General features: G+C 51.2%; 1 protein-coding gene across 1 annotated transcript; it reads left to right on the top strand.

Annotated features, from left to right (window-relative positions):
- Window positions 1–111: 111 nt before the first annotated feature.
- LOC117440983 (protein fantom-like) lies at window positions 112–27253 on the top strand (the record flags this gene model as incomplete). Its single annotated transcript, XM_071202144.1, has 14 exons — window positions 112–273; window positions 2337–2454; window positions 2828–3011; window positions 3076–3338; window positions 4358–4515; window positions 7342–7657; window positions 8330–9036; window positions 10571–10663; window positions 13811–13976; window positions 18553–18617; window positions 19016–19202; window positions 26150–26234; window positions 26530–26666; window positions 26971–27253. Coding segments are annotated over 14 exons (2748 nt in total), but the record flags the coding sequence as incomplete, so codon positions are not given.

A 27253-nucleotide genomic window follows, 5' to 3' on the forward strand; every position in this document is an offset into this window, starting at 1 on the left:
TCCAGAAAAACGTCAACATGATGTGAAAGTGATGCTTTTCGTAAAGATACAAAGGTTTCTCGTTATGGCTTTTCTTTGTGTTTCCTGACCCTTTAATCATCACCTCCCCAGAAGCGTAAATCTAGTGGGGAGCTGGGCTTCCTGCAGGAGAAGGTGCAGGAGGAGCAGGATGAGGTGCAGGAGCTGAGAGCCGCTCACGCTGAGACCATCCAGGAGCTGCAGAAGACCCGCAGCCTGCTGAGCATGGAGAGCAGCATCTGCAGGGACTACAAGGTGACTCTCATATATCCAGGTCTACAGGTCCTCACACCAGCAGCAGACTGCCTCTGTCCTCCTGGTTGTGGAGATGTTGAGGACATTTAGATACTAGATATTAGAGGAGCAGCATCTGCAGGGACTACAAGGTGATTCTCATGTATGCAGGTCTACTTTAGAACAACAGCAGCCTCTGTCCTCCTGGTTGTGTAGATGTAGAACCAACCCAGTCTCACAAAAAAACGTGTAATGACTACGTTGGTCCACAACGTAGGACGTAGTATTTCTACGAAAACGCCTCTGAAATTGTTGGATCCCTACGTTTTTTTTCACCATTCATTCCAATGGCTGCGTCTACGTCACGTGATCTTCACATTTCTCCCTGCAGAAAAAAAAAAACATGGCCGAACTTCGTTTTATTCTCGGTGTAAAATGCCTATTTTAAAGTTAGTTTGGCATTAAAATGCGTTTTGATGTCATTTGATGCGAGAAATATGAGTTGTTATTTCAGATTGTGTGTGCAGTGGATGCACATGATCTTTAGTTTGCTAAACTACTACTACTACGGGGTTTGTCAAGCGAAGCGGAGAGAATACTTACTTCCCGGTGTAATATTCTGTAAAGCAAATGAGCTGCTCCGACCCTCGGTCCCGACGGACTCCAATTTGTGTTTATCAATCAAACAAATAGATAAACACAAGGATAATGATGTGTTATTGCTGAGTACATGGAGAATTGCACAGGGGGAAATAACGTATCTATGCCACCATTTTAGATGCAGATTTTGTTAAACTAATACGTTTGCGCTGTGGACCAACACTATACTTTGACGGGGAAGGGGGTAGCAATAAAGATAACACCATTAAACAGTTACACAACATAACAGAAATAATATCGATAGCAGCGTCCCTAGCAACCACCTTGGTAACAATGAAAACGTTGTATAGACACAATTTCCTGAAGTAATCTTCGTAATAACTAGCAAACTAAAGATCATGTGCATCCACTGCACACACAATCTGAAATAACAACTCATATTTCTCGCATCAAATGACATCAAAACGCATTTTAATGGAAAACTAACTTTAAAATAGGCATTTACACCGAGAATAAAACGAAGTTCGGCCATGTTTTTTTTCTGCAGGGAGAAATGTGAAGATCACGTGACGTAGCCATTGGAATGAATGGTGAATAAAACGTAGGGATCCTACAATTTCAGAGGCGTTTTTGTAGAAATACTACGTCCCAAGTTGTGGACCAACGTAGTCATTACACGTTTTTTTATGAGACTGGGTTGGTTGATCCTGTAGTTCTTCAGGTGTTAGATGTAAATGGTCTCCAAAGGTTAAAATATGTGTTCCCTCCAGATGGAGTTTCTCTCCCACATCCCAATCTCAGAATTCTGACTCTTTTCTGGAAATCTCAATATTCTGACTCTTTTCAGAATATATAAAAATGTTGACTTTTTTCTGAATTCTTAGATTTTTGGAAAAAAGTCAGATTTTGAGATTTCTTTGAAAAAGATCTGAATTTTGAGATTTTTGGGAAAAAGTCAGAAATGTGCCAATTTCAGAAATAAGCCACAATTTCAGATACAAGTAAAAAATGTTTAGTAAAAAGTGTTACTACAGGGACTTCAAGGTGACTCATATTCAGATGTACTTTAGAACAGTTACTCACAACAGCAGCATCCTTCCACATCCCATTCTCAGAATTCTGACTTTTTCCTGAAAATCACAATATTTTGGCTTATTTCTGGAAATAAAAAAATTCTGACTGTTTCTGAAAGTTAGGAGATTTTTGGGATTTTAAGAAGTCTTTTTTGAGATTCAGGAAAAAGTCAGAATAAAATTCTGACTTTTTCCTGAATCTCAAAATGTTCAAATACAGAATTTTGTGTTTTTAAGAAAAATTCTGACATTTGAGAAAAGCTAGAATTTTTAGATTTGCAGAAGAGTCAGAATTGTTGGAAAAAAGTCATACTTTGAGGAAAAAGTCAAACATTTCAGAAGCCAGAATTATCATAAAAGTCAGAATTGTCAGATTTTGGAGATTTTTGAAAAGTTGTGACGCTTCCTCAGGCGGAGCTGCAGGCGGTGCTGCAGAAGATGGAGGCTGACGGAGGAGGTTTTGCGCAGCAGCTTCAGCGACAGGCCGCGCTGCTGGACACCCGCGCTGCCAGGATCAAGAAGCTGGAAGGTAGATATGAATAGTTTGGTTCCAAAACGCGATAAACGCCACTTTTGAAAAGAAAAGAGTTCCCGCCGAAATCAGTATTGTGTTTCGTTGGTATTGAAAAGTCAATATTCAATTTGACGCAAAACACGATATCCGCCGTGTTCTTCTGTCCTGTTTTCTCACTTTCTTTCCAAACAGCGACAAACGCCAGTCTCCCTTCTCTATCGAATGCGATACATCCGCTCAACCAATCACAGCACACCATTCCACGCAGCGTAAACAGTAATGGCGGCGCCCTGAATGCACCCGGCAACCCGTCTCTAATCCGACTCTAACCCGTCTCCAACCCGTCTCTAACCCGTCTCCAACCCGTCTCTAACCCGTCTCTCCTCAGCTCAGCTCAGAGACGTGGCCTACGGCAGCAAAGCAGCGCCGCCCTCCCCCCTCGACGGCCCTGATGAAGAGGAGGATGAAGAGGAGCTGCTGCAGCGGGGGGAGAACCTGTTGGAGCTGCAGCTGCTGGGAGCCTCCCTGTCTTCCTCCGCCCTGCAGCAGGCTCTGGGGGACCAGGATTCCTCCCCCTCCTCCCCCTCCTCCCCCCTCCTCCCCCTCCTCCACCTCCTCCACCTCCTCCACCTTCTGCACCTTCTGCACCTACAGCTTCCACCTGTCGGAGCTGCATTGCACGCCGCTGGCCTCGGGCTCCATGCCGCGCTACGGCTTCACCTCCCGCTTCGTGGTGAGCGTGGACGAGGGCTTCCTGCAGTACCTGAGGCGCGGGGCGGTGGAGGTGGAGCTGCACCAGGCGCTGGGCGTGGACTGGAGGACGCTGGCCGGAGCAAAGATCCCCCTGCAGGGGCTCCTGGAGGCGGAGGGGGCGCTGCAGGGGAGCGCCCCTCTACTGGGTGAGTCAAACACCAAGACTGGATCAACTCAAACGTGATTCAATCAGGATTACTACCAGGGCCTCATTTACAACGCCGTGCGTGGGACTCACCTGGGAAGGTTGCTTACGTAGTAAAAAGCAAACAAATAGGTACAGACATTTTCCGATTCACAAAACATGGCGTTTCCCTTTATAACTCACAACGACTCGAAATGCGGTGCAGCTTTTACGGCTTCACGTCACGCCCATTCATTCATTCATTCATCCTGACTGACTGACTGACCGACCGACCGACCGACCGACCGACCGACCGACCGACCGACCGACCGACCGACCGACCCCCCCTGATGAGAGACTGAGAAGTGATCGGGGAATGAGTCTCAAACAGGCATTTGTTTAATCATTTTAAGATTGGCTTTAATCGATGTTTGAAAGTGAATTCTTCACATCTGATAAATGAGAGTAACGTTTTATTCATGGTATTATTTCCACACGTTTCTCTCGTCCTTCCTTCTGCCAACGGGGTCCCGGTTCCTCGTCCCTCCCGTTGCTGTGCTCAGTGCGTACGCATGGGTCAGAGTTTGCGTGGAGGACAAGTTTTCCCGTCAAGTTAGTATTTTATAAATCGCAAGCATTGCGTAGAAACTGGCGCACGCCATCTCTTGAGCGTAGATCCTTTATCAACGAGGCCCAGGTGAGTGGACCCATACGAGGAGTCGTGGTGCATACGTAACATCAAAACAACAATTATAAACACAGAACTATTTTAAGAAAACTATAATAACATTATAAACATAAAAGGATATAGCAGTATTTACATTGAAATGGAAGTGGAATAAAAGACATTGTGTGCGCTAATGTGAGGCATAGGTTCTATGATGTGCTGAGGTTCAGGGTCAGTGGGGGCCGGGCTGGTTGGTGGGCCGGTAGCGCAGGGGTCTGATCATGCTAAGCTAGCACTCACAGTGACGTCCGACAGACAGAAGGCTGTGGTTTCTACATCTCACAGCGCTAACACCGGCTGCTCCCTGTTCTCAGGGAGGAGCGAGGACACCCCGAGCTTCGGCTCTCTGGAGTACCGGCTGAGGCTGAGGGTCCCGATGAAGGAGACCCTGCGTCTGCACCGAGACCAGCTGCACCGAGACCAGCTGCACCGAGACCAGCTGCACCGAGACCAGCTGAGCGCAGACCCCCAGGTACAGGAAAAAGTCCGAATTGAGATTTTCCCGAAAGAGGTCAGAATGTTGGGATAATTAGAAGAAAGTTAGAATTTTGAGATTTTGGAGAAAAATCCAACCACGTCTCTAAAGCCGTACAGTTCGTCTGTCCCTCTCTAAAGCCGTACAGTTCGTCTGTCCCTCTCTAAAGCCGTACAGTTCGTCTGTCCCTCTCTAAAGCCGTACAGTTCGTCTGTCCCTCTCTAAAGCCGCACAGTTCGTCTGTCCCTCTCTAAAGCCGCACAGTTCGTCTGTCCCTCTCTAAATCCGCACAGTTCGTCTGTCCCTCTCTAAAGCCGCACAGTTCGTCTGTCCCTCTCTAAATCCGCACAGTTCGTCTGTCCCTCTCTAAAGCCGTACAGTTCGTCTGTCCCTCTCTAAAGCCGCGCAGTTCGTCTGTCCCTCTCTAAAGCCGTACAGTTCGTCTGTCCCTCTCTAAAGCCGCACAGTTCGTCTGTCCCTCTCTAAAGCCGCGCAGTTCGTCTGTCCCTCTCTAAAGCCGTACAGTTCGTCTGTCCCTCTCTAAAGCCGTACAGTTCGTCTGTCCCTCTCTAAAGCCGCACAGTTCGTCTGTCCCTCTCTAAAGCCGCGCAGTTCGTCTGTCCCTCTCTAAAGCCGTACAGTTCGTCTGTCCCTCTCTAAAGTCGTACAGTTCGTCTGTCCCTCTCTAAAGCCTCGCAGTTCGTCTGTCCCTCTCTAAATCCGTACAGTTCGTCTGTCCCTCTCTAAAGCCGCGCAGTTCGTCTGTCCCTCTCTAAATCCGCGCAGTTCGTCTGTCCCTCTCGAAATCCGCACAGTTCGTCTGTCCCTCTCTAAAGCCGCGCAGTTCGTCTGTCCCTCTCGAAATCCGCACAGTTCGTCTGTCCCTCTCTAAAGCCGCGCAGTTCGTCTGTCCCTCTCTAAATCCGCGCAGTTCGTCTGTCCCTCTCTAAAGCCGCACAGTTCGTCTGTCCCTCTCTAAAGCCGCACAGTTCGTCTGTCCCTCTCTAAAGCCGCACAGTTCGTCTGTCCCTCTCTAAAGCCGCGCAGTTCGTCTGTCCCTCTCTAAATCCGTGCAGTTCGTCTGTCCCTCTCTAAAGCCGCGCAGTTCGTCTGTCCCTCTCTAAAGCCGCGCAGTTCGTCTGTCCCTCTCTAAAGCCGCACAGTTCGTCTGTCCCTCTCTAAAGCCGTACAGTTCGTCTGTCCCTCTCTAAAGCCGTACAGTTCGTCTGTCCCTCTCTAAAGCCGTACAGTTCGTCTGTCCCTCTCTAAAGCCGCGCAGTTCGTCTGTCCCTCTCTAAATCCGCGCAGTTCGTCTGTCCCTCTCGAAATCCGCACAGTTCGTCTGTCCCTCTCTAAAGTCGTACAGTTCGTCTGTCCCTCTCTAAAGCCGTACAGTTCGTCTGTCCCTCTCTAAAGCCGCGCAGTTCGTCTGTCCCTCTCTAAATCCGCGCAGTTCGTCTGTCCCTCTCTAAAGCCGCGCAGTTCGTCTGTCCCTCTCTAAAGTCGTGCAGTTCGTCTGTCCCTCTCTAAAGCCGCGCAGTTCGTCTGTCCCTCTCTAAAGCCTCGCAGTTCGTCTGTCCCTCTCTAAAGCCGCACAGTTCGTCTGTCCCTCTCTAAAGCCGTACAGTTCGTCTGTCCCTCTCTAAAGCCGTACAGTTCGTCTGTCCCTCTCTAAATCCGCACAGTTCGTCTGTCCCTCTCTAAAGCCGTGCAGTTCGTCTGTCCCTCTCTAAAGCCGTACAGTTCTTCTGTCCCTCTCTAAAGCCGTACAGTTCGTCTGTCCCTCTCTAAAGCCGTACAGTTCGTCTGTCCCTCTCTAAGGCCGTACAGTTCGTCTGTCCCTCTCTAAAGCCGTACAGTTCGTCTGTCCCTCTCTAAAGCCGCACAGTTCTTCTGTCCCTCTCTAAAGCCGTACAGTTCGTCTGTCCCTCTCTAAAGCCGTACAGTTCTTCTGTCCCTCTCTAAAGCCGTACAGTTCGTCTGTCCCTCTCTAAAGCCGTACAGTTCGTCTGTCCCTCTCTAAAGCCGCACAGTTCGTCTGTCCCTCTCTAAAGCCGTACAGTTCTTCTGTCCCTCTCTAAAGCCGTACAGTTCGTCTGTCCCTCTCTAAAGCCGTACAGTTCGTCTGTCCCTCTCTAAAGCCGTACAGTTCGTCTGTCCCTCTCTAAGGCCGTACAGTTCGTCTGTCTCTCTCTAAAGCCGTACAGTTCGTCTGTCCCTCTCTAAAGCCGTACAGTTCGTCTGTCCCTCTCTAAAGCCGTACAGTTCGTCTGTCCCTCTCTAAAGCCGTACAGTTCGTCTGTCCCTCTCTAAAGCCGTACAGTTCGTCTGTCCCTCTCTAAAGCCGTACAGTTCGTCTGTCCCTCTCTAAAGCCGTACAGTTCGTCTGTCCCTCTCTAAAGCCGTACAGTTCGTCTGTCCCTCTCTAAGGCCGTACAGTTCGTCTGTCTCTCTCTAAAGCCGTACAGTTCGTCTGTCCCTCTCTAAAGCCGTACAGTTCGTCTGTCCCTCTCTAAAGCCGTACAGTTCGTCTGTCTCTCTCTAAAGCCGTACAGTTCGTCTGTCCCTCTCTAAAGCCGTACAGTTCGTCTGTCCCTCTCTAAAGCCGTACAGTTCGTCTGTCCCTCTCTAAAGCCGTACAGTTCGTCTGTCCCTCTCTAAAGCCGTACAGTTCGTCTGTCCCTCTCTAAAGCCGTACAGTTCGTCTGTCCCTCTCTAAAGCCGTACAGTTCGTCTGTCCCTCTCTAAAGCCGTACAGTTCGTCTGTCCCTCTCTAAGGCCGTACAGTTCGTCTGTCCCTCTCTAAACGTTGTTTCTCTGCAGAGGAACGAGCTCTGCGTGGCGGTGCAGCGCTGCACGGACTTGCAGAGCTCCAGCTCCTCCCCGCCCAGCCCATATGTGGTCTACAAGTTCTACGAGTTCCCGGACCACCCCACGGCCACGGCCCCCCCCTGCTGGAGCCCCCGCCTGGAGGACCGGAGGCTCTTCCCCGTGCTGATGGACGCCAAGCTGCACCGCTACCTGCAGAGCGAGGAGCTGCTGCTCTACGTGTTCGACTACAACGAGCAGCGCATGGACACCTACCTGGGGAAGACCCGGGTCCCTCTGCTGCCCCTGAGCCGGGACCAGGGGGTCTCTGGTCAGAACTCACTTTCTGCTCTTAGTTAAAGAGAACTCTGATGCTAACGTGGCTAACGCTAACTGTGACCACAGAGAACTCTGATGCTAACATGGCTAACGCTAACTGTGACCACAGAGAACTCTGATGCTAACGTGGCTAACGCTAACTGTGACCACAGAGAACTCTGATGCTAACGTGGCTAACGCTAACTGTGACCACAGAGAACTCTGATGCTAACGTGGCTAACGCTAACTGTGACCACAGAGAACTCTGATGCTAACGTGGCTAACGCTAACTGTGACCACAGAGAACTCTGATGCTAACGTGGCTAACGCTAACTGTGACCACAGAGAACTCTGATGCTAACGTGGCTAACGCTAACTGTGACCACAGAGAACTCTGATGCTAACGTGGCTAACGCTAACTGTGACCACAGAGAACTCTGATGCTAACGTGGCTAACGCTAACTGTGACCACAGAGAACTCTGATGCTAACGTGGCTAACGCTAACTGTGACCACAGAGAACTCTGATGCTAACGTGGCTAACGCTAACTGTGACCACAGAGAACTCTGATTCTAACGTGGCTAACGCTAACTGTGACCACAGAGAACTCTGATGCTAACGTGGCTAACGCTAACTGTGACCACAGAGAACTCTGATGCTAACGTGGGCTTGTGTTTGTCCTCAGGGCTGTTTGAGCTGAGAGACCCCTCTGGTCTCCCCTCCGGACACATCGAGGTGACGCTGCAGTGGAGCTCCTCCTACCTTCCTCCTCCAGAGAGCAGACCTCCTCCAGAGAGCAGACCTCCTCCAGAGAGCAGACCTCCAGGGAGCAGACCTCCAGAGAGCAGACCTCCTCCAGAGAGCAGACCTCCTCCAGAGAGCAGACCTCCAGAGAGCAGACCTCCTCCAGAGAGCAGACCTCCAGAGAGCAGACCTCCAGGGAGCAGACCTCCAGAGAGCAGACCTCCAGGGAGCAGACCTCCAGAGAGCAGACCTCCAGGGAGCAGACCTCCAGAGAGCAGACCTCCTCCAGAGAGCAGACCTCCTCCAGAGAGCAGACCTCCTCCAGAGAGCAGACCTCCTCCAGAGAGCAGACCTCCAGAGAGCAGACCTCCACCAGAGAGCAGACCTCCAGAGAGCAGACCTCCTCCAGGGAGCAGACCTCCAGAGAGCAGACCTCCTCCAGAGAGCAGACCTCCTCCAGAGAGCAGACCTCCTCCAGGGAGCAGACCTCCTCCAGAGGGCAGACCTCCTCCAGAGAGCAGACCTCCTCCAGGGAGCAGACCTCCAGAGGAAGAGGAGGAAGTTGGAGACGTGGAAAAGGCTGGGCAGGAGGAGGAGAAACTTCCTCCCCCCTCCCCCATCTCCCTCCCGAAGGTCTATGCGTCTAAGGTCAGCAGATCAAATCTCCCGTTTATATTATTGTCTGTCTGCAGCTCATAGAGTCCTGCTGTCCCCCTGTGCTGTATGCCTGCTGTCCCCCTGTGCTGTATACCTGCTGTCCCCCTGTGCTGTATGCCTGCTGTCCCCCTGTGCTGTATGCCTGCTGTCCCCCTGTGCTGTATACCTGCTGTCCCCCTGTGCTGTATGCCTGCTGTCCCCCTGTGCTGTATGCCTGCTGTCCCCCTGTGCTGTATGCCTGCTGTCCCCCTGTGCTGTATGCCTGCTGTCCCCCTGTGCTGTATACCTGCTGTCCCCCTGTGCTGTATGCCTGCTGTCCCCCTGTGCTGTATACCTGCTGTCCCCCTGTGCTGTATGCCTGCTGTCCCCCTGTGCTGTATACCTGCTGTCCCCCTGTGCTGTATGCCTGCTGTCCCCCTGTGCTGTATACCTGCTGTCCCCCTGTGCTGTATGCCTGCTGTCCCCCTGTGCTGTATGCCTGCTGTCCCCCTGTGCTGTATGCCTGCTGTCCCCCTGTGCTGTATGCCTGCTGTCCCCCTGTGCTGTATGCCTGCTGTCCCCCTGTGCTGTATGCCTGCTGTCCCCCTGTGCTGTATACCTGCTGTCCCCCTGTGCTGTATGCCTGCTGTCCCCCTGTGCTGTATGCCTGCTGTCCCCCTGTGCTGTATGCCTGCTGTCCCCCTGTGCTGTATGCCTGCTGTCCCCCTGTGCTGTATGCCTGCTGTCCCCCTGTGCTGTATGCCTACTGTCCCCCTGTGCTGTATGCCTGCTGTCCCCCTGTGCTGTATGCCTGCTGTCCCCCTGTGCTGTATGCCTGCTGTCCCCCTGTGCTGTATGCCTACTGTCCCCCTGTGCTGTATACCTGCTGTCCCCCTGTGCTGTATGCCTACTGTCCCCCTGTGCTGTATGCCTACTGTCCCCCTGTGCTGTCCCCCTGTGCTGTATGCCTACTGTCCCCCTGTGCTGTATGCCTACTGTCCCCCTGTGCTGTCCCCCTGTGCTGTATGCCTGCTGTCCCCCTGTGCTGTATGCCTACTGTCCCCCTGTGCTGTATGCCTACTGTCCCCCTGTGCTGTATGCCTGCTGTCCCCCTGTGCTGTATGCCTACTGTCCCCCTGTGCTGTATGCCTGCTGTCCCCCTGTGCTGTATGCCTGCTGTCCCCCTGTGCTGTATGCCTGCTGTCCCCCTGTGCTGTCCCCCTGTGCTGTATACCTGCTGTCCCCCTGTGCTGTATGCCTGCTGTCCCCCTGTGCTGTCCCCCTGTGCTGTATGCCTGCTGTCCCCCTGTGCTGTATGCCTGCTGTCCCCCTGTGCTGTATGCCTACTGTCCCCCTGTGCTGTATGCCTGCTGTCCCCCTGTGCTGTATGCCTGCTGTCCCCCTGTGCTGTCCCCCTGTGCTGTATACCTGCTGTCCCCCTGTGCTGTATGCCTGCTGTCCCCCTGTGCTGTCCCCCTGCTGTCCCCCTGTGCTGTAACCTGTCCTCGCTGTTGGACTAATAAAGTACTTCTGATTCCTCCATCAGGCCCCGCTGCCCAAACTCAGGCTGAGGACACGACTAAAGGACGGACCACCAGCCAAAAAGGTCTCCTTCATAGATCCCTGGGACACAGAACAGGTGAGACATAGATCCCTGGGACACAGAACAGGTGAGACATAGATCCCTGAGACACAGAACAGGTGAGACATAGATCCCTGAGACACAGAACAGGTGAGACATAGATCCCTGGGACACAGAACAGGTGAGACATAGATCCCTGAGACACAGAACAGGTGAGACATAGATCCCTGAGACACAGAACAGGTGAGACATAGATCCCTGAGACACAGAACAGGTGAGACATAGATCCCTGGGACACAGAACAGGTGAGACATAGATCCCTGAGACACAGAACAGGTGAGACATAGATCCATGAGACACAGAACAGGTGAGACATAGATCCCTGGGACACAGAACAGGTGAGACATAGATCCCTGGGACACAGAACAGGTGAGACATAGATCCCTGAGACACAGAACAGGTGAGACATAGATCCATGAGACACAGAACAGGTGAGACATAGATCCCTGGGACACAGAACAGGTGAGACATAGATCCCTGAGACACAGAACAGGTGAGACGTAGATCCCTGAGACACAGAACAGGTGAGACGTAGATTCATGAGACACAGAACAGGTGAGACGTAGATCCCTGGGACACAGAACAGGTGAGACGTAGATTCATGAGACACAGAACAGGTGAGACATAGATCCCTGGGACACAGAACAGGTGAGACATAGATCCCTGAGACACAGAACAGGTGAGACGTAGATCCCTGGGACACAGAACAGGTGAGACGTAGATCCCTGAGACACAGAACAGGTGAGACATAGATCCATGAGACACGGAACAGGTGAGACGTAGATCCCTGGGACACGGAACAGGTGAGACGTAGATCCCTGGGACACGGAACAGGTGAGACATAGATCCCTGAGACACAGAACAGGTGAGACGTAGATCCCTGAGACACAGAACAGGTGAGACATAGATCCCTGAGACACGGAACAGGTGAGACGTAGATCCCTGAGACACGGAACAGGTGAGACGTAGATCCCTGGGACACGGAACAGGTGAGACATAGATCCCTGAGACACAGAACAGGTGAGACGTAGATCCCTGAGACACAGAACAGGTGAGACATAGATCCCTGAGACACAGAACAGGTGAGACATAGATCCCTGAGACACAGAACAGGTGAGACATAGATCCCTGAGACACAGAACAGGTGAGACGTAGATCCCTGAGACACAGAACAGGTGAGACGTAGATCCCTGAGACACAGAACAGGTGAGACGTAGATCCCTGAGACACAGAACAGGTGAGACGTAGATCCCTGAGACACAGAACAGGTGAGACATAGATCCCTGAGACACAGAACAGGTGAGACATAGATCCCTGGGACACAGAACAGGTGAGACATAGATCCCTGAGACACAGAACAGGTGAGACGTAGATCCCTGGGACACAGAACAGGTGAGACATAGATCCATGAGACACAGAACAGGTGAGACATAGATCCATGAGACACAGAACAGGTGAGACATAGATCCCTGGGACACAGAACAGGTGAGACATAGATCCCTGGGACACAGAACAGGTGAGACATAGATCCATGAGACACAGAACAGGTGAGACATAGATCCCTGGGACACAGAACAGGTGAGACATAGACCCATGAGACACAGAACAGGTGAGACATAGATCCCTGGGACACAGAACAGGTGAGACATAGATCCCTGAGACACAGAACAGGTGAGACATAGATCCATGAGACACAGAACAGGTGAGACATAGATCCCTGGGACACAGAACAGGTGAGACATAGATCCCTGAGACACAGAACAGGTGAGACATAGATCCATGAGACACAGAACAGGTGAGACATAGATCCATGAGACACAGAACAGGTGAGACATAGATCCCTGAGACACAGAACAGGTGAGACATAGATCCCTGGGACACAGAACAGGTGAGACATAGATCCCTGAGACACAGAACAGGTGAGACATAGATCCATGAGACACAGAACAGGTGAGACATAGATCCCTGGGACACAGAACAGGTGAGACATAGATCCCTGAGACACAGAACAGGTGAGACATAGATCCATGAGACACAGAACAGGTGAGACATAGATCCCTGGGACACAGAACAGGTGAGACATAGATCCCTGGGACACAGAACAGGTGAGACATAGATCCCTGAGACACAGAACAGGTGAGACATAGATCCATGAGACACAGAACAGGTGAGACATAGATCCATGAGACACAGAACAGGTGAGACATAGATCCCTGAGACACAGAACAGGTGAGACATAGATCCCTGAGACACAGAACAGGTGAGACATAGATCCCTGGGACACAGAACAGGTGAGACATAGATCCCTGAGACACAGAACAGGTGAGACATAGATCCATGAGACACAGAACAGGTGAGACATAGATCCCTGGGACACAGAACAGGTGAGACATAGATCCCTGAGACACAGAACAGGTGAGACATAGATCCCTGGGACACAGAACAGGTGAGACGTAGATCCCTGAGACACAGAACAGGTGAGACGTAGATCCCTGGGACACAGAACAGGTGAGACGTAGATCCCTGAGACACAGAACAGGTGAGACGTAGATTCATGAGACACAGAACAGGTGAGACATAGATTCATGAGACACAGAACAGGTGAGACGTAGATCCCTGGGACACAGAACAGGTGAGACGTAGATTCATGAGACACAGAACAGGTGAGACATAGATCCCTGGGACACGGAACAGGTGAGACGTAGATCCCTGAGACACAGAACAGGTGAGACATAGATCCCTGAGACACAGAACAGGTGAGACATAGATCCCTGGGACACAGAACAGGTGAGACATAGATCCCTGAGACACAGAACAGGTGAGACATAGATCCCTGGGACACAGAACAGGTGAGACATAGATCCCTGAGACACAGAACAGGTGAGACATAGATCCATGAGACACAGAACAGGTGAGACATAGATCCCTGGGACACAGAACAGGTGAGACATAGATCCCTGAGACACAGAACAGGTGAGACATAGATCCCTGAGACACAGAACAGGTGAGACATAGATCCCTGAGACACAGAACAGGTGAGACATAGATCCCTGGGACACAGAACAGGTGAGACATAGATCCCTGAGACACAGAACAGGTGAGTGTCCTCAATAGCTGATGTCTCCATGTGTTCTGTGTCTGCAGGTTTTGTCAGCAGCGACCCCACCTGCAGAAGAAGAGGAGGAGGAGGAGGAGGAGGAGGAGGAGGAGGAGGAGGAGGAGGAGGAGGAGTCTCATGTGTCGGAGGGTCAGCTGGTCCCAGTCAGCTCCCAGTCTCTCTCCTCTGACTCTGAGGAGGAGACCCTGCAGGGTGAGGAAGAGATGACGGGACGCTAGAGAGTGCTTCACCTTGAGACTGGTGTCTAGAGAGGCTGTGGGCCTCAGTCAGACTGATGAGTCAGAGTAGTACTGATGTCTAGAGAGGCTGTGGGCCTCAGTCAGACTGGTGAGTCAGAGTAGTACTGATGTCTAGAGAGACTGTGGGCCTCAGTCAGACTGATGAGTCAGAGTAGTACTGATGTCTAGAGAGACTGTGGGCCTCAGTCAGACTGGTGAGTCAGAGTAGTACTGATGTCTAGAGAGGCTGTGGGCCTCAGTCAGACTGATGAGTCAGAGTAGTACTGATGTCTAGAGAGGCTGTGGGCCTCAGTCAGACTGGTGAGTCAGAGTAGTACTGATGTCTAGAGAGGCTGTGAGCCTCAGTCAGACTGATGAGTCAGAGTAGTACTGATGTCTAGAGAGGCTGTGGGCCTCAGTCAGACTGATGAGTCAGAGTAGTACTGATGTCTAGAGAGGCTGTAGGCCTCAGTCAGACTGATGAGTCAGAGTAGTACTGATGTCTAGAGAGGCTGTGAGCCTCAGTCAGACTGGTGAGTCAGAGTAGTACTGATGTCTAGAGAGGCTGTGGGCCTCAGTCAGACTGATGAGTCAGAGTAGTACTGATGTCTAGAGAGGCTGTGGGCCTCAGTCAGACTGATGAGTCAGAGTAGTACTGATGTCTAGAGAGGCTGTGGGCCTCAGTCAGACTGAGGAGTCAGAGTAGTACTGATGTCTAGAGAGGCTGTGGGCCTCAGTCAGACTGATGAGTCAGAGTAGTACTGATGTCTAGAGAGGCTGTGGGCCTCAGTCAGACTGAGGAGTCAGAGTAGTACTGATGTCTAGAGAGGCTGTGGGCCTCAGTCAGACTGATGAGTCAGAGTAGTACTGATGTCTAGAGAGGCTGTGGGCCTCAGTCAGACTGATGAGTCAGAGTAGTACTGATGTCTAGAGAGGCTGTGGGCCTCAGTCAGACTGAGGAGTCAGAGTAGTACTGATGTCTAGAGAGGCTGTGGGCCTCAGTCAGACTGATGAGTCAGAGTAGTACTGATGTCTAGAGAGGCTGTGGGCCTCAGTCAGACTGATGAGTCAGAGTAGTACTGATGTCTAGAGAGGCTGTGGGCCTCAGTCATACTGATGAGTCAGAGTAGTACTGATGTCTAGAGAGGCTGTGGGCCTCAGTCAGACTGATGAGTCAGAGTAGTACTGATGTCTAGAGAGGCTGTGGGCCTCAGTCAGACTGATGAGTCAGAGTAGTACTGATGTCTAGAGAGACTGTGGGCCTCAGTCAGACTGATGAGTCAGAGTAGTACTGATGTCTAGAGAGGCTGTGGGCCTCAGTCAGACTGGTGAGTCAGAGTAGTACTGATGTCTAGAGAGGCTGTGGGCCTCAGTCAGACTGAGGAGTCAGAGTAGTACTGATGTCTAGAAAGGCTGTGGGCCTCAGTCAGACTGATGAGTCAGAGTAGTACTGATGTCTAGAAAGGCTGTGGGCCTCAGTCAGACTGATGAGTCAGAGTAGTACTGATGTCTAGAGAGGCTGTGGGCCTCAGTCAGACTGATGAGTCAGAGTAGTACTGATGTCTAGAGAGGCTGTGGGCCTCAGTCAGACTGATGAGTCAGAGTAGTACTGATGTCTAGAGAGGCTGTGGGCCTCAGTCAGACTGATGAGTCAGAGTAGTACTGATGTCTAGAGAGGCTGTGGGCCTCAGTCAGACTGGTGAGTCAGAGTAGTACTGATGTCTAGAGAGGCTGTAGGCCTCAGTCAGACTGGTGAGTCAGAGTAGTACTGATGTCTAGAGAGGCTGTGGGCCTCAGTCAGACTGATGAGTCAGAGTAGTACTGATGTCTAGAGAGGCTGTAGGCCTCAGTCAGACTGGTGAGTCAGAGTAGTACTGATGTCTAGAGAGGCTGTAGGCCTCAGTCAGACTGGTGAGTCAGAGTAGTACTGATGTCTAGAGAGACTGTGGGCCTCAGTCAGACTGATGAGTCAGAGTAGTACTGATGTCTAGAGAGGCTGTGGGCCTCAGTCAGACTGGTGAGTCAGAGTAGTACTGATGTCTAGAGAGGCTGTAGGCCTCAGTCAGACTGATGAGTCAGAGTAGTACTGATGTCTAGAGAGGCTGTGGGCCTCAGTCAGACTGATGAGTCAGAGTAGTACTGATGTCTAGAGAGGCTGTGGGCCTCAGTCAGACTGATGAGTCAGAGTAGTACTGATGTCTAGAGAGGCTGTGGGCCTCAGTCAGACTGATGAGTCAGAGTAGTACTGATGTCTAGAGAGGCTGTGGGCCTCAGTCAGACTGGTGAGTCAGAGTAGTACTGATGTCTAGAGAGGCTGTAGGCCTCAGTCAGACTGGTGAGTCAGAGTAGTACTGATGTCTAGAGAGGCTGTAGGCCTCAGTCAGACTGGTGAGTCAGAGTAGTACTGATGTCTAGAGAGACTGTGGGCCTCAGTCAGACTGATGAGTCAGAGTAGTACTGATGTCTAGAGAGGCTGTGGGCCTCAGTCAGACTGGTGAGTCAGAGTAGTACTGATGTCTAGAGAGGCTGTAGGCCTCAGTCAGACTGATGAGTCAGAGTAGTACTGATGTCTAGAGAGGCTGTGGGCCTCAGTCAGACTGATGAGTCAGAGTAGTACTGATGTCTAGAGAGGCTGTAGGCCTCAGTCAGACTGATGAGTCAGAGTAGTACTGATGTCTAGAGAGGCTGTGGGCCTCAGTCAGACTGATGAGTCAGAGTAGTACTGATGTCTAGAGAGGCTGTGGGCCTCAGTCAGACTGATGAGTCAGAGTAGTACTGATGTCTAGAAAGGCTGTGGGCCTCAGTCAGACTGATGAGTCAGAGTAGTACTGATGTCTAGAGAGGCTGTGGGCCTCAGTCAGACTGATGAGTCAGAGTAGTACTGATGTCTAGAGAGGCTGTGGGCCTCAGTCAGACTGATGAGTCAGAGTAGTACTGATGTCTAGAGAGGCTGTGGGCCTCAGTCAGACTGATGAGTCAGAGTAGTACTGATGTCTAGAGAGGCTGTGGGCCTCAGTCAGACTGATGAGTCAGAGTAGTACTGATGTCTAGAGAGGCTGTGGGCCTCAGTCAGACTGATGAGTCAGAGTAGTACTGATGTCTAGAGAGGCTGTGGGCCTCAGTCAGACTGATGAGTCAGAGTAGTACTGATGTCTAGAGAGACTGTGGGCCTCAGTCAGACTGATGAGTCAGAGTAGTACTGATGTCTAGAGAGGCTGTGGGCCTCAGTCAGACTGATGAGTCAGAGTAGTACTGATGTCTAGAGAGGCTGTGGGCCTCAGTCAGACTGATGAGTCAGAGTAGTACTGATGTCTAGAGAGGCTGTGGGCCTCAGTCAGACTGGTGAGTCAGAGTAGTACTGATGTCGAGAGAGGCTGTGGGCCTCAGTCAGACTGGTGAGTCAGAGTAGTACTGATGTCTAGAGAGGCTGTGGGCCTCAGTCAGAGTAGTACTGATGTCTAGAGAGGCTGTGGGCCTCAGTCAGACTGATGAGTCAGAGTAGTACTGATGTCTAGAGAGGCTGTGGGCCTCAGTCAGACTGATGAGTCAGAGTAGTACTGATGTCTAGAGAGGCTGTGAGCCTCAGTCAGAGTAGTACTGATGTCTAGAGAGGCTGTGGGCCTCAGTCAGACTGATGAGTCAGAGTAGTACTGATGTCTAGAGAGGCTGTGGGCCTCAGTCAGACTGATGAGTCAGAGTAGTACTGATGTCTAGAGAGGCTGTGGGCCTCAGTCAGACTGATGAGTCAGAGTAGTACTGATGTCTAGAGAGGCTGTGGGCCTCAGTCAGAGTAGTACTGATGTCTAGAGAGGCTGTGGGCCTCAGTCAGACTGATGAGTCAGAGTAGTACTGATGTCTAGAGAGGCTGTGGGCCTCAGTCAGAGTAGTACTGATGTCTAGAGAGGCTGTGGGCCTCAGTCAGACTGATGAGTCAGAGTAGTACTGATGTCTAGAGAGGCTGTGAGCCTCAGTCAGAGTAGTACTGATGTCTAGAGAGGCTGTGGGCCTCAGTCAGACTGATGAGTCAGAGTAGTACTGATGTCTAGAGAGGCTGTGGGCCTCAGTCAGACTGATGAGTCAGAGTAGTACTGATGTCTAGAGAGGCTGTGGGCCTCAGTCAGACTGATGAGTCAGAGTAGTACTGATGTCTAGAGAGGCTGTGGGCCTCAGTCAGACTGATGAGTCAGAGTAGTACTGATGTCTAGAGAGGCTGTGGGCCTCAGTCAGACTGGTGTTTGCAGGTCTCCTTTGGAAAAGAGATGTCTGATCTCAATGGGACCAATCTGGTTAAATAAAGGTTTGAAATGAAATGAGTAACCAGTAACACATAAACTAAAAGACTCTGCTCTGGAACTGGTGTCTGGTCCAGGTCTTTAGTGGACCACCAGGCACCCAGGACCCCCAGGCACCCAGGACCCCCAGGCACCCAGGACCCCCAGGCACCCAGGACCCACTCATATATATCTATGTTCACTGTATGTGTGTAAGGAGGGATGATGTGCAGCGTTACTGACGAGGAGGTCTTGATCAGCTGATGTTCCTCTTTGCAGACGCTGCTCCAGACGAGGAGTCCAGTGACGACTGCATCGTGGGGGGGGGCAGCGTGGGGAGGAAGGTCAGTGTGTGTGTGTGTGTGTGTGTGTGTGTGTGTGTGTGTGTGTGTGTGTGTGTGTGTGTGTGTGTGTGTGTGTGTGTGTGTGTGTGTGTGTGTGTGTGTGTGTGTGTGTGTGTGTGTGTGTGTGTGTGTGTGTCTCCTCTCGGTGCAGAGTGTGTGTGTCTTGTCTTTTTCTGATTTAGACAATGACGATAAAATGAAAGTTATACCATTGATCTTGCTGCTAAGTATTCTAATAGTGTGTGTGTGTGTGTGTGTGTGTGTGTGTGTGTGTGTGTGTGTGTGTGTGTGTGTGTGTGTGTGTGTGTGTGTGTGTGTGTGTGTGTGTGTGTGTGTGTGTGTGTGTGTGTGTGTGTGTGTGTGTGTGTGTGTGTGTGTGTGTGTGTGTGTGTGTGTAGGCCTCTGAGCGCCTGCGGGTGGAGGTGGTGTCTCTGAGCTTGTCTCCGGGGTCTCGGGTGTGTTTGGACCGCAGCCTCCAGCGTCTCTTCGTGGAGTTCAGTCTGCTGGACCTCCCCACAGAGGAGACCCCGCTGTCCCTCCCCAAGCCTCCCCCAGGGAGCAGCATCAACTTCAACTACAGCAAGGGTGAGAGCAGAGGGGGGGGCGCTGCTAACAGCTAACCATGCTAACGCTAACAGCTAACCATGCTAACGCTAACAGCTGTTAAAGAGGCCTGATTCTGCTGACTGTGGTGTGTTCTATCGGCGTGGCAGGAGGGGCTTCCATCCCTGTGTTCCCTTCAGGGGGAGTTTCTCTCACCAGTGTGTGTCTGCAGTGTGTGTTCAGTTTGTGTGTGCAGTGTGTCTACAGTGTGTGTTCAGTGTGTGTTTCCTGTTGCTGTGTGTGTGTGTGTGTGTGTGTGTGTGTGTGTGTGTGTGTGTGTGTGTGTGTGTGTGTGTGTGTGTGTGTGTGTGTGTCTTTGCAGTGTGTTTTCAGTAGGGATGTAACGATATATCGGATATCACGATATCGCGGTAAATAGATGTCTCAATACCGTCGTGAGACTGACAAAATATACCGTGATTTTTTTTTTAATGTTTTTTTTTTTTTAAACCTTTATTCAACCAGATGGTCCCATTGAGATAATCGATCTCTTTTTCAAGGGAGACCTGTCCAACATGGCAGCAAGTAGGTTCCAACATGAACATAAAACAACAGATAACACAAAAGGACATGGTATTTACAGCGCTACATGCACACACCTAGAGACATTGACAAGTACCAACAGTATATTTATATCTCTGTCAATAAGCCTCACCTTCTTGGCAAAAACTGTATTGTTTTTGAAGTGGTGGAGAGACAATGCACAGTTTGATCCACTGCTGTCCCCCATGGCCAAAGCATATCTCTCTGTCCCAGCAACACCAGTACCAAGCAAGAGAGTTGTTTCCACAGCAGGGGATTTTGCAAACGCCCAAACATCCCAGCTTCTACCTGGAAATGTGGACATGCTCATATTCCTAAAAGATAACCTTGATAATAATAATAATTAAAGCTGCAAGCAGCGTTGAGCGGGTCTTCGACGCTCCGCAGGCTGTTGTCCGCACGTTGACGTGTGTCTCGAGGCCGTTGGCAAACGTGGGAAGTTTCAGGCCGATAGGACAATGTCTTTGAGTTACAGCAGTAATACAAACATTGTGTTTGATGGCGGGTGATCTGTCGCCATGGCAACGGCATTTGATGACACCCCATAATATGCCTAGATGTGTTGAGGGCTGCATCATTATCAAACCTGTGAATTTTTGTGCCGTTTGGAGCATGTTAACTAGAGTTATGAGAAAACCGTGTTTGACGGCGACCATTTTGTTACCATAGCAACAACATTTGACGAAATTTCAAAACTGACACATATATGTCTCGAGGGGTTGACGGTTAGAACTCATGTAAAGTTTGAACAGTTTTTGACCATTTACACAGGAGTTATAGCAATATTGTGCTTAACAGCGAGGAATGTGTTGCCATGGCAACAGCTTTTGAGGAAAACTCACTATTGTCATATGGAGGTGTTGAGGGCAAGACCATTAACTGTAATCTGAAGTCTGGTGCCGTTTCGACGATTTTCCATCGAGTTATGACAACACTGTGTTTCATGGCGAGGGATCTGTCGCCATGGCAACGGCATATGATGACATCCCATAATTGGTGTAGAGCTGTTGAGGGCCGGACCATTAGCCTTCATATGAAGTCTGGTGCCGTTTGGACGATTTCCCATTGAATTACAACAACATGGTATTATTTGGCGAGGGATGCGTTGTCATGGAAACGGCACATGATGACATCCCATAATTGGCGTAGAGCTGTTGAGGGCCGGACCATTAGCCATCATATGAGGTCTGGTGCCGTTTGGACGATTTCCCATTGAATTACAACAACACCAGTTTTTTTGGCGAGGGATACGCATCCCTCGCCAAAAAAACTGCCATGGCAACGGCATATGATGACATCCCATAATTGACATGAGCCGCGTTCACACTGCGGTACTTTTCTCACAAAGGTTCATGCGAACTTAGTTCATGATCGCGTTCACACCAAAAAGAGCCGGTACTAAAAGTAGTTCAAGCAAACCTTTTTACCGGCTCTCTGTGAGGAAAGAGCCGCTCCAAAGTCCCTGCTCTCTAGCGGGGACTTTGGAGCGGCTCTCTGTGAGGAAAGAGCCGCTCCAAAGTCCCTGCTCTCGAGCGGGGACTTTGGAGCGGCTCTCTGTGAGGAAAGAGCCGCTCCAAAGTCCCTGCTCTCTAGCGGGGACTTTGGAGCGGCTCTCTGTGAGGAAAGAGCCGCTCCAAAGTCCCTGCTCTCGAGCGGGGACTTTGGAGCGGCTCTCTGTGAGGAAAGAGCCGCTCCAAAGTCCCTGCTCTCTAGCGGGGACTTTGGAGCGGCTCTCTGTGAGGAAAGAGCCGCTCCAAAGTCCCTGCTCTCGAGCGGGGACTTTGGAGCGGCTCTCTGTGAGGAAAGAGCCGCTCCAAAGTCCCTGCTCTCGAGCGGGGACTTTGGAGCGGCTCTCTGTGAGGAAAGAGCCGCTCCAAAGTCCCTGCTCTCGAGCGGGGACTTTGGAGCGGCTCTCTGTGAGGAAAGAGCCGCTCCAAAGTCCCTGCTCTCTAGCGGGGACTTTGGAGCGGCTCTCTGTGAGGAAAGAGCCGCTCCAAAGTCCCTGCTCTCTCTGTGAGGAAAGAGCCGCTCCAAAGTCCCTGCTCTCTAGCGGGGACTTTGGAGCGGCTCTCTGTGAGGAAAGAGCTATATTCCTGATTGGCTGGCGGATTGCAAACCACGCCCCGTAGAACTCCCAAAGAGTTTTGTGAAGCCGCCATTTTATTATCCTCGCATTAGCATTATTAGCATTAATAATAATAATGCATTTTATTTATGGGCGCCTTTCAAAACTCTCAAGGACACCTTACAGAGCATAATTAAAGAAGAGCACACAGTAATACAAGACTTAAAAAATTAAAAACAACAATCAGTTTAGCAGAGACTAAGAAATGGAATACGCCAGTTTAAAAAGGTGTGTTTTCAGGCTGGATTTGAAGGTTGGGAGTGAGTCCATATTGCGGATGTCTTGTGGGAGAGAGTTCCAGAGACGGGGGCAGAGTGGCTGAAGGCTCGTGACCCCATGGTGATCAGGCGGGCAGAAGGTACAATGAGCTGGAAGGCAGAGGAGGATCGGAGAGTACGAGAGGGAGTGTAGATGTGAAGGAGCTCAGAGAGATATGGAGGTGCAAGAGTGTGAAGGGCCTTGAAGGTGAGGAGCAGCACTTTGAAGTCTATGCGCTGCTTAACGGGGAGCCAATGGAGTTGTTGGAGAACCGGAGTGATATGATTAATGAAAGGAGTTCTGGTGATGATACGGGCGGCTGAGTTATAGCATTATATATGAGCATTAGCATTAGCCCAGCGCAGGAACGCAGAGAGACTAACTTATGGCAACACAAAATAAAACATGGGAGCGGTGGAGATGAGGAGGTGTCGGCGTTCTGGAGATTTACTCGGAAGGCTTCAGTAGAAGCTGCTGGGACTCCCAGCAGCTTCTACTGAAGCCTTCCCCAACTCCGGGGACTTCCGGCCCGGGGACTCCGGGCGGCAGTATACGCCGTGAAGTGGGTTGCGGCCTGCCAGTAAGCCCAAAGCAGAAGAAGAAGAAGTGACGTCAGCGGCTTCATTTGCCTAATCCACCCCCAGGGACTTTTTCTGGTGTGAACGCGATCTGTACTTAGTTCATGAGAACTAAGGAGTTCGCATGAACTAAGTTCGCATGAACCTTTGTGGGAAAAGTACCGCAGTGTGAACGCGGCTATTGAGCTGTTGAGGGCCAGACCATTAATGATAGTCTGAAGTCTGGTGCTGTTTGGAGAATTTTCCATTGAATTACAACAACATCGTATTTTTTGGCGAAGGATGCGTTGCCATGGCAACGGCATACGGTGAGATCTCAGATTTCACGTAGAGCTGTTGAGGCATGGACCGGTGATATAAAAGTGAAGATTGGGGGACAATGGGACCGTATCCATTGGAGTTACTGCGACACCGTGTTTAATGGCGAAAGATCTGTTGCCATGGTAACGCCAAATTAAGTAACATCAGATTTGACCTAGAGCTGTTCAGGGCCTCAGTGTTAACCATCATGTGAAGTTTGGTGGTGTTCTGAGTATGTCAGTTGGCGTTATGACATTATCGTGTTCCACGGCGAGGGATCGCCTAGCATCGAGCGAATGCGAACTTTGGTGCTAAATCACGGCTATGCCGTGCGAAAAACAAAAAATCTGCAAAATAACAATTTGCCGCCCATGTCTCGACATGTCTCGGATAAAGTCCCGAACACGATACAAAATTCGTACGGACGCCAAATTCAAAATGGCCGACTTCCTGTACGTTATTTTATACCCCTCCAAGAGGCTTTTTTGTTCGTCTCCGCACCCTAGATATGCGTAGCGAGTTTCGTTTGTTTACGTGAAAGTTAAAGTGGGGGGAGTTAACATTAAAAAGGGAAGTGGGCGTGGCCTACGCAATATTTGACGCAAAGCTCCGGAACCAATTACACATCGCAATTTTCACCACTTCTGACGCACGTGCAAAATTTGGTGAGTTTTCACATATGTTGCGGGGGTCAAAAGTGCGTGCAAAGTGTTCAAATAATAACAAATAATCGGTCCGATATCAATAATGTGCTAGTTTACGCCCACCTCACTGTAGTCGCATGGGCTACCTACTGCCATGATTTAGGCCACTTTTAATTGGCTTTTGCCCCTCGCTTTCCCTGTTTTTTTGTGGGTTTTGCATGGTTATCGCTCTAAATTGATCGTAACGATATCAATTATGCGAGTTGCCTCGCGCAGCCTATCAGCCATCATGATTTCCGAACCTTTTCTGTGCTTTTGCCGGTCGTTTTCCCTGTTTTGGGTGTGTTTCGCAGGTTTATCGGTCTTCGCCGACCTAGGTCTCAGACCCTAATTAAAGCTGCAAGCAGCGTTGAGCGGGTCTTCGACGCCCCGCAGGCTGTTGTGCGCACGTCGACGTCAGGCAGATGTCTCGAGGACTCGGCCGTTGGCCAACGTAGGAAATTTCAGGTCGATCGGACAACGTACATGGGAGTTACAGCAGTATCATAAACATTGTGTTTGATGGCGAGTGATCTGTCGCCATGGCAACGGAATTTGATGACACCCCATAATACGCCTAGATGTGTTGAGGGCTGCATCTTTATCAAACCTGTGAAGTTTTGGGCCGTTTGGAGCATGTTAACTGGAGTTATGAGAAAAACGTGTTTCACTGCGACCATTTTGTTACCATAGCAACGACATTTGAAGAAATCTCAAAACTGACACATATATGTCTCGAGGGCTTGACGGTTAGCACACATGTGAAATTTCAACCCTTTTTTACCATTTACACAGGAGTTATAGCAATATTGTGCTTCACGGCGAGGGAGGCGTTGCCATGGCAACAGCTTTTGAGGAAAACTCACTATTGTCATATTGAGGTGTTGAGGGCCGGACCATTAGCCATCATCTGAAATCTGGTGCCGTTTGGACCATTTTCACAGGAGTAACAGCGACACAGTGTTTCATGGCGAGGGATCTGTTGCCATGGCAACGGCATATTATGACATCCCCTAATTGACAGTGCTGTTGAGGGCCGGACTAGGAGCCATCATATGAAGTCTGGTGCTGTTTGGACGATTTTCCATTGATAACATCGTATTTTTTGGCGAAGGATGTATTGCCATGGAAACGGCATATGGTGAGATCTCAGATTTCATGTGGAGCTGTTGAGGCATGGACCGGTGATATAAAAGTGAAGATTGGGGGACGATGGGACCGTGTCCATTGGAGTTACAGCGACACGTAGTTTAATATATAATATAATAATAACAACTAATCGGTCCGATATCAGTAATGTGCTCGTTGCGCTCCCACCGCCCCGCCCACGTGACGGGGCTGGCTCCGCCCACGTGACGGGGCCGGCTCCGCCCACGTGACGGGGCCGGCTCCGCCCACGTGACGGGGCCGGCTCCGCCCACGTGACGGGGCCGGCTCCGCCCACGTGACGGGGCCGGCTCCGCCCACGTGACGGGGCCGGCTCCGCCCACGTGACGGGGCCGGCTCCGCCCACGTGACGGGGCCGGCTCCGCCCACGTGACGGGGCCGGCTCCGCCCACGTGACGGGGCCGGCTCCGCCCACGTGACGGGGCCGGCTCCGCCCACGTGACGGGAGGGCTCCGCCCACGTGACGGGGCCGGCTCCGCCCACGTGACGGGGCCGGCTCCGCCCACGTGACGGGGCCGGCTCCGCCCACGTGACGGGGTCGGCTCCGCCCACGTGACGGGGCCGGCTCCGCCCACGTGACGGGGTCGGCTCCGCCCACGTGACGGGGCCGGCTCCGCCCACGTGACGCGGCCCATCAGCCGTCATGATCTCCCAACCTCTTCAGTGCTTCTGCCGGTGGGTTCCCGGTTCGGGTGGGTCCCCGGTTCGGGTGGGTCCCCGGTTCGGGTGGGTCCCCGGTTCGGGTGGGTTCCCGGTTCGGGTGGGTTCCCGGTTCGGGTGGGTTCCCGGTTCGGGTGGGTTCCCGGTTCGGGTGGGTCCCCGGTTCGGGTGGGTCCCCGGTTCGGGTGGGTTCCCGGTTCGGGTGGGTCCCCGGTTCGGGTGGGTTTCGCAGGGTTATTATTTCAACAGGGTCTTCGCTGACCTCGGTCTCAGACCCTCATCATTTAATTGATTTAGCGCCTTTCACGAAACCCAAGGACGCGTGACACTGGGACGATTGATGACGCTGAGAGTGAGCGAGAGTTGAAAGTGAAACTTGATGAATCCTATTGCAGGGTCTGATTATCATATCGTTGACACTTTAAAACACTGCTATCTACTAACATGCTGTGCAAATAAGATATTATTTAATAAAGAAAAAAAATTCAAGTAAAAACATTTTTATTTTTCAACAGCGCGATAAACATCGTACCGTGGACTTTGTATCACGATATTATGGTACCGTGAGTTGTTGGTATGGTTACATCCCCCGCTCAGTGTGTGTTGCTGTTGCAGTGGTTCCTGTGGATGCCCAGCAGCACAGGGTGAGGCGGCGCCTGCTGAGGGGGGTCCTGAAGGGACGGCTGCCCCACATGGAGAGGTGAGAGGACCCTTCATCTGGAGAGGCCGACAGGACACCAGTGAGGCATGCTCTCAGTCACCTCCACCTGTGTGTGTGTGTGTGTGTGTGTGTGTGTGTGTGTGTGTGTGTGTGTGTGTGTGTGTGTGTGTGTGTGTGTGTGTGTGTGTGTGTGTGTGTGTGTGTGTGTGTGTGTGTGTGTGTGTGTGTGTGTGTGTGTGTGTGTGTGTGTGTGTGTGTGTGTGTGTGTGTGTGTGTGTGTGTGTGTGTGTGTGTGTGTGTGTGTGTGTGTGTGTGTGTGTGTGTGTGTGTGTAGGATCCGGTTCACAGTGGTGAGCGAGCCCCCAGAGGAGGAGGAACAGGAGAGAGAGTGTGAGGAGGTCGGTGTCGCCTTCATCAGGATCCCCGAGATCACAGAGACACACAGCGAGCTGCTGGAGAGGAGGCTGCAGGGTACACACACACACACACACACACACACACACACACACACACACACACACACACACACACACACACACACACACACACACACACACACAGTGACTGTCTCTGAGGAGAATTCTCGCAGATTTCCAAATCAAAATACCTAAATAAACAGAAACATATGTCCAAAAGTCACCGACACGAGGCCTTAACTGTGGTGTGTGTGTGTGTGTGTGTGTGTGTGTGTGTGTGTGTGTGTGTGTGTGTGTGTGTGTGTGTGTGTGTGTGTGTGTGTGTGTGTGTGTGTGTGTGTGTGTGTGTGTGTGTGTAGTGCTGGACATGGAGAGGGAGGAGGTGGGCACGCTGACGGTGTCTGTGGAGGGACTGGAGGCTCTGCAGGCCATCATGGAGGAGGAGGAGGAAGAGGATGCTCAGTGAGGAAGAGGAGGAGGAGGAAGAGCAGCTCGTCATCACGAGGCGCAGCACAGACCGGAGTCGGGGTCAAACTGAAACCGGTTGTGTAGATTTGTAAATGTTTTTAATACGAAGAGAAAAAGAGTTTGTTTTCAGTCCGATTTTTATCTTTGACGGTCAATAAAATAAAATGAAAACCA

This window comes from Pseudochaenichthys georgianus, unplaced genomic scaffold (assembly GCF_902827115.2).
Source record: "Pseudochaenichthys georgianus unplaced genomic scaffold, fPseGeo1.2 scaffold_1366_arrow_ctg1, whole genome shotgun sequence".
Classification (NCBI taxonomy): domain Eukaryota; kingdom Metazoa; phylum Chordata; class Actinopteri; order Perciformes; family Channichthyidae; genus Pseudochaenichthys; species Pseudochaenichthys georgianus.